This window comes from Condylostylus longicornis, unplaced genomic scaffold (assembly GCF_029603195.1).
Source record: "Condylostylus longicornis isolate FDR11 unplaced genomic scaffold, ASM2960319v2 ptg000022l, whole genome shotgun sequence".
Lineage (NCBI taxonomy): Eukaryota > Metazoa > Arthropoda > Insecta > Diptera > Dolichopodidae > Condylostylus > Condylostylus longicornis.
Window position 1 is genome coordinate 257101 of NW_026577991.1, and position 10526 is coordinate 267626.

Consider the following 10526-nt stretch of genomic DNA (forward strand, 5'->3'; position numbering starts at 1 on the left):
GAACTTCTTAAATAACAAGAACGTAACAGCAGTTTTAGCAATTATTTTCAACAATTAATTTTCGTCAAGTTATTCGTATACCACAAAAAAAATATAATATTAAATTTGAAGTTAAATTATTATATACATATATTACATTTTTATTTATGTTTCATAAAATTTTCATTTTCGCAAAAATTACAATATTTTAAACAGCATACTGTAAATCAAAAATTTTCAAAGTACATAATATGTACGAAAGTGGGTACATTATGTTAAATTGCAATTAAGTTACAAAAATCTTAGTGTTCTTTATAAATTTTAAAAACGCATTACTCATACATATTCATTGGATTTAACAAAATTGTTTTCAAATTTGATTTATTATACTGGTCAAATAACATGTTAATACAGTTGAACTATTTAGTAAAACAACCGAAATGAAAAAGTAAAAAAAAAAACAACAAATTTAAAAATTACTAAAGTCAAATATTTCAAGAAATTAATTCATGTCTCTAATTTAATAAAATGACATAAATGTTTAATTTCAAAATGAATCCATAATTAATTTCTAACGAAATCAAAAGTCGTAATAAGAAACATTGGGTTACTTATATATTTCTTCTTTTGCCTCTTGTAAATGGCGAAATTTAGCATTAATTAAAATTTTATTTAGTTCAATTTCTTTGTACATTAAACAGATACTGAAAACGTATAAGTTACTTTATAAACCATTTTTAGAATGTAGTTTTATTTTTAAACGCACACAGCGGATTATAAAAGTAAAAAAGTTACAAGTTTTTAATCAAAACAAAATCGAATTCTAAGAAGAAAACATATCAAAAATGTTTGCTCAGGTAACGTTTCGTTTTGATTTTTAAAACAAAAATTGAATGATTTGTTTTCGGTAAAGTGAAATGTGTGTGCTTTTTATTTAATTTAATCCTTATTTTTATTTTAAAAATATTACAAGGTGGTGTTATTTCTCTGCCTAGCAATCTATACAAATGCAGTACCAATCGATTACCATGGTGGTCATGGATACGGCGGGGGTTATGGGTATGACGGTGGTTATGGGTACGGAGGAATAGCTTATGCAGCCGCTGCACCTGTGGTTCAAGCAGCTCCTGCTATTGTGCAAGCGGCACCAGCAGTTGTTCAAGCAGCTCCAGCTGTTGCAGTTCATGCTGCACCTGCTGTCGCAATTAAAGCTGAACCTTATGATCCAAATCCGCAATATAGTTTTAAATATGGTGTAAATGATCATCATACTGGTGATTCCAAACATGCTGAAGAAACTTTAGTTAATGGTGTTGTTCATGGCAGTTATTCATTGGCTGAACCAGATGGCACAGTGAGAAAAGTTACATATACAGCCGATAAAATAAATGGATTTAATGCTGTTGTGCAAAAAATTGGTCATGCAGTGCATGCTGCGCCAGTAGCTGTTGCTGCAGCACCAGTAGCTGTCGCGGCAGCACCAGCAGTAGTTGCACAGGCTGCACCTGCTGTTGCGGTAGCACAACCAGCAATTGCGGTAGCCCATGCAGCTCCAGCTGTCGTTGCACCACCACCAGCAGTTTATGCTCCATCAGTAGGTTATCACGGTTATGGTTATCATCATTGAAGAATTATCTTCAACGAATGCAATTAACAATTTTTTAAATATCTAATTTTTTTTTTTTCGAAGAAAAAGAAATTGTTAAAGTTAATACAAATAAATTTATAACTGAAATATTTATGATCGTACATATGAATCTAGAAATATATTTTAATTAACATACATATTTATGTGAAATATTTAATGTGAAAAGATTTATTGATTTACAAAAAATATGTTTGAAACTAGTATATAATTATATATTATAAACGTAGATATTATTTTATATTTGATGTTTACAAAAAATATATAATATCCTATATATATATATATATATATATATATATGCAAATACATTCATTTATATATACATATAAATGCATTATCACAAAGAAATATTTTAATCTAAATTTATTATCACTTATTTGCTCATAATTCATAATTTCATCATTTAGGTAAGCTATAAAATTTAATTATTGTAAATAAAAATTAATTTCTTGTGAGCTATGTAAATAAAATTTTATTGTATAATTTTGGAAATATGACATTATATAAAGATTTATTTATATCAAAAATATTTGTATTTAAATTAAAAAAATATCTGGAAATTTAAATAAATTTTGCACCTTTTCCAAAAACCTATGAAGGAAATATGTGTATATGCGTGCTTTTGCTTCGTATATGCTGGCAACAAAATATAAAATATGTGTTTCAAGAAACGTCAGAGTATCAAAGTAATCAACGTACTAAAATTTAAAATTCTACTACATAAAGTCTACTAAAAATTTGAATGTGCAATTTTACTTCATGCAAATGGACCGTTAAACTTATACGTTCTTATGTAAAAATTTAAAAAACCATCTATTCATGAATATATTCAAAACACAAACATACATATTTTGCGATGTGTGTTGCATTTTTTAACTTAATTATTCTTTACATTAATTTTGTTATTTCAGTTTATTAAATATTTTGTTTTTCTTTTTGCTTTTGGGAGTATAAAAAACTTTGAACATTTTTTTAGTTAAACTAATCAAAACTACTAGAACTAACGTTTTCTGAAAAGAGTTTGTCATAATAGATATATTTTAGTAGCCCGTCAGTAATTAAGCTTTGTCCAGTTTGTAAAAAATCCATGCGCGCGAATAAGGATATTATAATTTAAACATATAACATGTGAATAAGAAAAATTCCTTTTATTACTGTAAAAATCTGTTTTTCTCTAATTTTAGTCTTTTTAGGTAGTTTTTTTAATATACTGATACTTTTTTAAACATACATATGTTTGAGAACAACAAGAAAAAAAAATTTAAATAAATATTTATTAAAAATTTAAAATTTCAGTACAGAACCTGAAGAATTTTGGAAACTTTCAAATCACGAAAATACTTCTAGAATGCGTTTAAAACTCGAACCGCAATTATACCCGAACCAACATGAAGATGCAGCTAATTTAAGGGATAATGCCTCTTTCCTACCAGAAATAAAGTAATTTCTGTTTTATTTATATAACAGTAGTATTAATGATCACTTTATGAGATTGAACAAGCATTGTAAAAATTCTCATTCTTAAATAATGCTAATGATTATTATTTAATCTTAAAATTTTTAAGAGACATTGCGTCAGATTTTGATTCTACAATTAAAACCGCAGTCGTGCAAGATTTTCTAACGGATGATGAAAATGTTTTGTTAGAGGAGGAATTGCGTTCGAGTGTAGAGGCACAACCCCAAGATGCTCTTTTAGAAAAAGCAATTATTACACAAGACTGCGAGCTTATCACATTGATGACCAAAATAAAAGGCAGAATTGAAGTTAATCAAGATGTATTTACTTTTACCGATACTAGTCTAGTAAAAGAAGATAAAGAACGAAACGATTTTCGGTAGGTTATAATTGAAATATATATACATAAGTATTTTTACAATTAAAATACAAAAATTTCATAGATTCTTAATTTCGAAAATACGAGAAGTTCATCTAAGAAAGTACAATTTAAGAAGAAGTGCGTTAGAAATATTTTTGGTTGATCAAACTAGTTACTTTTTGAATTTTACAACAAAAGTAAGTGATCTTAAATGAATATTAGTCCAATTATTTATTAATTTTTTAATAAGTGAAACGTTAGACTACAAGACAGTAATTATTTAACTTTCTAGACAAGAAATAAAATATTCACAAAAATCTTAAGCTTGCAACCACCCCACATCTTATATGGATCTGGTAGATCCCCGCCAGAATTATTAAAATCATCTGGATTAACACAAAAATGGGTCGCAAGGGAAATTTCGAATTTTGAGTATTTGATGTATCTAAACACAATTGCAGGTGAACACAAATAATTTAAAATAACCTCATCAGAAATATCTTCAACTAGTTTATTTGTGTATTACAGGCCGTTCTTATAATGATTTAAGTCAATACCCAGTATTTCCTTGGATATTATCAGATTACACCAGTGAAATTTTAGATTTAACAGACCATACATCTTTTCGAGATTTATCTAAACCTATCGGGGTGGTAAAAAGCCATGAAACTATATATTATATATGGTAAATACTGCATTGAAAACAATCTTTTTTAAGGTTAACCCGAAAAATGAGGCAGAAGTTCGTGCTAAATATGAGAGTTTTGAAGATCCATCAGGTGCAATACCAAAATTTCATTATGGAACACATTATTCTAATTCGGCTGGCGTTTTACACTATTTATTAAGAGTAGAACCATTTACATCCTTACATATAGAATTGCAAAGTGGAAGATTTGATGTAGCTGACAGACAATTTCACTCTATTCCTCAAACATGGAAATTATTGATGGATAATCCGAACGACGTTAAAGAACTGATACCGGAGTTTTTTTATTTCCCAGAGTTTTTAAAAAATATGAATAAGTAACTTACACTTTTTCTTTCCTAAATGAAATTTAATTTTTTATTTCTTTAAGATTTGATTTGGGTGTATTGCAAATAACAAAGGAAAAAGTTGACGACGTTATTCTTCCGCGATGGGCAAGTACACCTGAAGAATTTATAGAAATTCACAGAAGAGCTCTAGAGTCCGAATATGTTTCACAAAATTTGCATCATTGGATAGATTTAATATTTGGGTAAGTATACGTATGTATATATATATGTATATTATAACAAATGTGATGTACACAACATTTTGATATACTTATAAGTATAATTTTTCACAGATATAAACAAAAAGGTTTGCGAGCTGTCGAAGCGCTAAATGTTTTCTATTATTGTTCCTATGAAGGTGCGGTTGATTTAGATAAAATAAAAAACCCAATAGAACGAGAGGCAATAGAAGGTACTTTATACTTTGCATAACGTTAAAAAGTTTTCATTCAAAATGAAAACTATACTTTAAACGATTTTGTTACCTGAATTTGTTTGGCTTGGTGTATTTTTTCTAAATTAATTTTTTTTTGTGGAATTATCTATATAATTATTGTATCTATATATTTGTTTTTATAAAAGTAGTTGACATAACTTAAAGTGTCGTGCCGAATGTCAAAATATCTTAGAATAACTGTGAAATTAGTTGCTTCACATTAAAATGTTTATTAAGCAATTTTAAAATAACGTTTGAAACTTTCAACTTCAACTAAATTTATTCTTCTCTTATTTACGTAATTAGTAAATTCAATTATTGAAATATATATGTACACAATTTATTATTTCAGATAAAATAATAAAATTTGTAGGTGATCGTACTAAGTGTAATGAAAAGTTATTTTAACTTCCCGTCAAATTATAGGACCTCAAATTAACAATACAACGTGTAAATTACTATCGTAATTCTTAATTTTTATTATTAATTTCATATGAGAATGAATAATGGATAAGACTTCATATGAGAATAAATAATGGATAAATTAATTTTTCTGCCTTGACTGTTCCTTTCCATCTGTTCCATGTTATCCTTCTGTTCTGCAGTTGTATAAAGGAATTTCCATTTGAACTCAATTTATTACACTCTTGTACTGCACTTCTATTATATTTTTTAATATAGTAATTTCTTGAGAATATATTTAATTTCTTTTGAAATACCTCAATTAAGTAAGGTTACGTAAGGTATATTTCCAATATTGCTTACGTAAGGTATTTTTTTAAAAATATGAAATAATATTACTGCTATTATCTAATCAAAAATTAAATCCTTTTTAATTTCAAATCAAAATTAAAATTTGGAAATTTTGAAAACCGATCGACAATGTCCAATACTCGTATACCGAAATATTTAGTTCACATTAGGTTTTCCTTCAAGTAAAAATCAAAGTTATTCCAAGTTAGTTATTATATAATTTATAAAAATTTTTTATTATATGAATTTTTAAAACTAATTAAATTAGAAATATTTATACTACTTATTATAAAATAGGTACTTTCGATTAAAAATTTGTATAAAATGACAGAATCAAGTATTTTTAATTTATAATGTATATTGTTATATTGTTTTGAATAATCTATTTTTAGGCATGATAAATAATTTTGGACAGATACCTTCGCAACTTTTGCGAGAACCTCATCCACGGAGACTAAACCAAGAAGAAACTTTGAATAAACTTTTAAAATATGAACTGAAAAAGCCTGACATTACTCAATTCTTGGATCGCACTTTTAAATTTTATTGCGACATATCCACACCAAAGGACCCCATAGTGTATCTTAGTGTACCGCGAAGTCCACCGAAATCTTTTTTACAAGTCAGCCCAGACATTCTCATAAGTATTTCAAAATCACAAGTATTGGGTTGCAACTCTTGGATGTCATATGATAAAGAGAAAGGATTTCTTTTAGAAATAGACGCAACGACCACAAACATAAAGTATTTTATTTGAATATTAATCACTGTTTATGTTTTTAATTTTTCTTACTTTTTAGAAATCGCAAAAAAGTGTTTGGACCATTTCATCCTTCTATTAAAATTGATTCACAAATATTTGCTGTTAGTCTAGATGGAAAACATTTGTACGCCGGGGGAATTTTTGATAGCTCGTTAAGAGTTTTCAATTTACATAAAGGGAAATTAATTTCATCTGTGGTTGGACATTTGGACACAATAACATGTTTAGCTTTAGATAATTGCGGCTCTTACTTAGTAACAGGATCAAAAGACTGTACTTGTGTTATTTGGAGTACATTTGGAAATCAATTTGGATCTGCGCAGAATAATCAAAATAATAATACAAGTAATAATAATCCTTTTACCCCTGTTCCACTGACAACTTTATACGGACACGACGATGTTATTAGTAGTGTAGCTATATATACAGAATTAGATATGGTTGTGTCAGGATCTAAGGTTTTTTAATGTTTTTATTCAACAAAATAAAACTGCAAATATTTTAACTTTTTTACTTGAATAGGATGGAAGTGTTAACGTTTATTCGATACAAGATGGTCAATATATAAGAACATTGAGACCACAAGGTTGTACCGAACAATTTGTTGAAATAACTTTCATAACAATTTCTTATCAAGGTGAAACTATAATCAAAACATTAATTTCTTTTCATAAAAAAACTAAACTTTTCTGGGTAGGTCACATCGCCTTTTCAGCTCTCGATGATACTTCTCATTCAGTACATGTTTTCAATGTTAATGGTTATAGTTTAGGTTCAAAGTATGTTTCAGGACGCGTAACTGGCTTAACAACTGCTTCAGATTACCTAATTGTGGTTGACGATGCTGGAGATATTACTATAAGTCGATTATACGGGTAAATTTTTAAAAAGTATATTATAAAATAATCTTATATATTCTTTTGCTTGTTTTTAGATTAAAACCTGTTTTTGAAATACCGTTGCACGTACCAATTCAAACAGTAGTTGTTTCTCAAGAAAACACCCATATATTAGCACCGTTAAGAGATGGTAAAATAGCAGTCATTGGAATTTTTTTTCCGCCACAAAATCGTAAACAAAATATTTTAAATGTTTAAAATTTGTTAATTACTGATTTTAGTGTATTTATATTTGACAAAACTGTATTACATATTTGATATTTAAAAGTTATAAATAAAAGCATTCCATAACTAATGGTTATAAGATAATGTATGTATTTCATAAAACAAAAAGGTACCCATACAATTTTTCTTATTTTTTTACACAATTTTAATTGTTTTCGAACCTTTTTAAAACTGAGATCTAGAAAATGGTAATATATGTATTAGTAAAGCTGAAGGATACTTTTTAACTTTAATCGACAGGAAATAAAACAAAATATTTAAATGTATTTAAAGCTTTCACAACATTTTTAATTATTAGAATTTCTTTCTTTTTATAACTTTATTCATATTTTCAAAGATATTTAGTAATGAAACAGTTTCGTTTTTCTTTAATCTCAAAAGTACGTATAATTAAATTTAAAACATTTATAACTAATATTAATTAAAATTACTTTCCAATTAACTTGCCCTAATAGCTATTTACATAAAATTGCTATTAAACATTAACTTTTTTAGCAATTTTCCTTAAAATTTAACATTTTAATCTTTTAATAGAAATTTTGAGGAATAGTTGATATTTAAAAATTTTTGATCCTTAAAATTTATACATACATATGTATGCTTATAAATATATTTTTACATATATTATTTTCGCGTGTATGTATACAACATTTAACTGTGTATATCTATATATCTATGTACATATACATATATGTATAAATATGTTTGTATATTTTTATAATATTTGTGTATATTATCTAATTTATAAATTTATTTTTTCCGGAACAAATTTTATTTATTGGTTTTCATACTAAACGTATTAATGAATTAAAAATATTCTTATTAAAAATTGCTTGTATGTAGATAAAAGTAAGTTTACGTAGTGTATTTCTTATAAAGTAATATTTTCATTTACTTTTATTATTTCATTAATATGCAAAATATAGAAAAATTTAAGAAAGAATTTTAATAAATATAATATCAAAATTACTCAAAAATAGAAAAACTAAGTAGAACTTTAAAGAAATTTAATAAATCAATGCTATGTATTTCAAAAATTGTGTTTTCAGATAATATGATTTTACTTTATTTTATTAAAAATTTCAAATTATTAAAAATGTATATCAACTAGAAACCTGGAGCAGTCTTGTTTTCTTAAATTTTAAAAGTTTTTGCAAATATCTTAACGGACAAAAAACGGTTATTTACTTAATTTTTTTCATAAACGAATTTTTAAAATAAAGAAGTTTAATCATTTAAAACGTTAGTATATCAATACAATAATTTAATATAAGAAACTTGAAAAGAATTTTTAAAACCCGACGTATTTTGGGAAGTATAATATAAGAGATGTAATAACTTCTATTAAAATATTATAAAATTATAGATTCTCAAATATTTTTAATTATTTTTAAGATTATATACTAATACTGCTCTGTCTTCCTATATTTGAGCTATTTCACATTTAACGTGTGTTTAATTTTTTAAAATATTTACCAAGAGATTTCAGGTTAATATAAAAGATCATAATATTTTAATTATAAATACGTACATTTGTATACTAACTCAATAAAACAATTTTTAAAATACATAGGCAAACTTATAAAAATTCAAAACCTTGTTTTATAATATTTATATTTATACATATTTAACTAATTATCTTACTTTAATTTATTTTTTAATAATTTCATTATAAAATATAAGAAAGATATACAACGTATTTATAATAATAAAAATTATTATTAATTATAAAAATTAAAAAATTTGTTTTCTATTTCTCTAGTGATTAATATAAAAATTATAGCTATAAAAAATAATATTTAATTAAACAAATATTAAATTAACACACCGAACTATGATATGCCACGTGTTGTATACGAATTTAAAATCCCTTTATTTGAAATTTCTAAACAAAACATTATGTATATTGTTTTTAACTCAAACCTTAATTATATGAAATTTTAAAATTTTAAAATTATCGTATAAAAATTTGCAAAAATTTTATTTTTGATAAATAAAGAAGCAAAAGCTATTATTTTAAAAATATTTAAAAAGATATATAGTATAATTTTTTTTCTTAGACGGTTACGTTTAGTTTATCAAAATCAAAACGTTGCTTTTGTTTGATAATTATTAGGAATTAGCTACAGTTTGATTTTCTTTTGCGTTTAGGCTTTGATTTTAAACACCTGAATTTATATGTATATATATATATAATACTTTATTAATTTAAAAATCAGTGAAAGTTATAAATAAACAAACGCTAAGTTTTATGAAGCGGCGGTTACAATTTACAACGTTTTAATACGTTAGTCATTATTTTATAAAAAAAAACTAGATATTAAGTGGAAAAACCACATTTTTAAATATAGAACATAAAAAGTTAATAAAGTTCTTAATTAAATTTATTATGTTTGATTCACTAACCAAAATATATGTAGTTCTTTATAAAAGAAATTTGAAATGGTAAATAATTCTGCCAAATAAAATTCAATATTTGTAATCAATTTTATAATTCTAAAACGCACATAGTTATTTATTACACTTTTAATTAAAAATTGAAAAATTATTTTAAAAGAAAAGCAAAATTATTTTTTAAGTATTTTTTAATTAATTCTTCTATCTAAAATGAAATTTTAAGACAAGAATAAAAGAAATCAAAAATTTTTCATATTTAATAATGGTAAGTATTCTGTCTTCTTTAAAAAATTTTAGGAAAAGTAGGATATTTCAAATTTTAAATTAAAAGTTAACAAAAATATATATTTTTTTTTAAATACAAATTATTTACAATAATTAATAAACACGAATACTTAATAAAATGTTACAAACAATATAAAAAAATGAATTACTTATATTCTATTTCGCATAAAATAAAATATCTCTATATAATACATACCTATATATACTTTAAATTTTTAATTTTATTTATTTAAGCATAATTAAAATAGTGTTAAATTTACTTTACAATTTTATGTAACTGGAA

The 10526-nt window shown here is 24.8% G+C and overlaps 2 protein-coding genes across 3 annotated transcripts in view; both read left to right on the forward strand.

Moving 5' to 3' along the window:
- LOC129606918 (neurobeachin-like protein 1) overlaps window positions 1–7656 on the forward strand; it is a 29844-nt gene extending 22188 nt beyond the window's left edge. For both annotated transcript variants that reach the window (XM_055517550.1, XM_055517551.1), the window contains 13 exons: window positions 2924–3067; window positions 3193–3465; window positions 3530–3644; window positions 3740–3908; window positions 3976–4100; window positions 4166–4473; window positions 4527–4688; window positions 4779–4897; window positions 6067–6418; window positions 6475–6895; window positions 6960–7074; window positions 7135–7312; window positions 7372–7656. In XM_055517550.1, the coding sequence (XP_055373525.1) occupies window positions 2924–3067; window positions 3193–3465; window positions 3530–3644; window positions 3740–3908; window positions 3976–4100; window positions 4166–4473; window positions 4527–4688; window positions 4779–4897; window positions 6067–6418; window positions 6475–6895; window positions 6960–7074; window positions 7135–7312; window positions 7372–7534 (2644 nt within the window). In that variant the 3' untranslated portion in view covers window positions 7535–7656. The remainder of the gene's footprint in view (window positions 1–2923; window positions 3068–3192; window positions 3466–3529; window positions 3645–3739; window positions 3909–3975; window positions 4101–4165; window positions 4474–4526; window positions 4689–4778; window positions 4898–6066; window positions 6419–6474; window positions 6896–6959; window positions 7075–7134; window positions 7313–7371) is intronic.
- Window positions 825–1618, forward strand: LOC129606842 (cuticle protein 7). The gene is made up of 2 exons (XM_055517426.1): window positions 825–836; window positions 953–1618. The coding sequence occupies exons 1-2, from the start codon at window positions 825–827 to the stop codon at window positions 1604–1606; spliced, it is 666 nt and encodes a 221-aa protein (XP_055373401.1). The 3' UTR covers window positions 1607–1618.
- Window positions 7657–10526: the final 2870 nt, after the last annotated feature.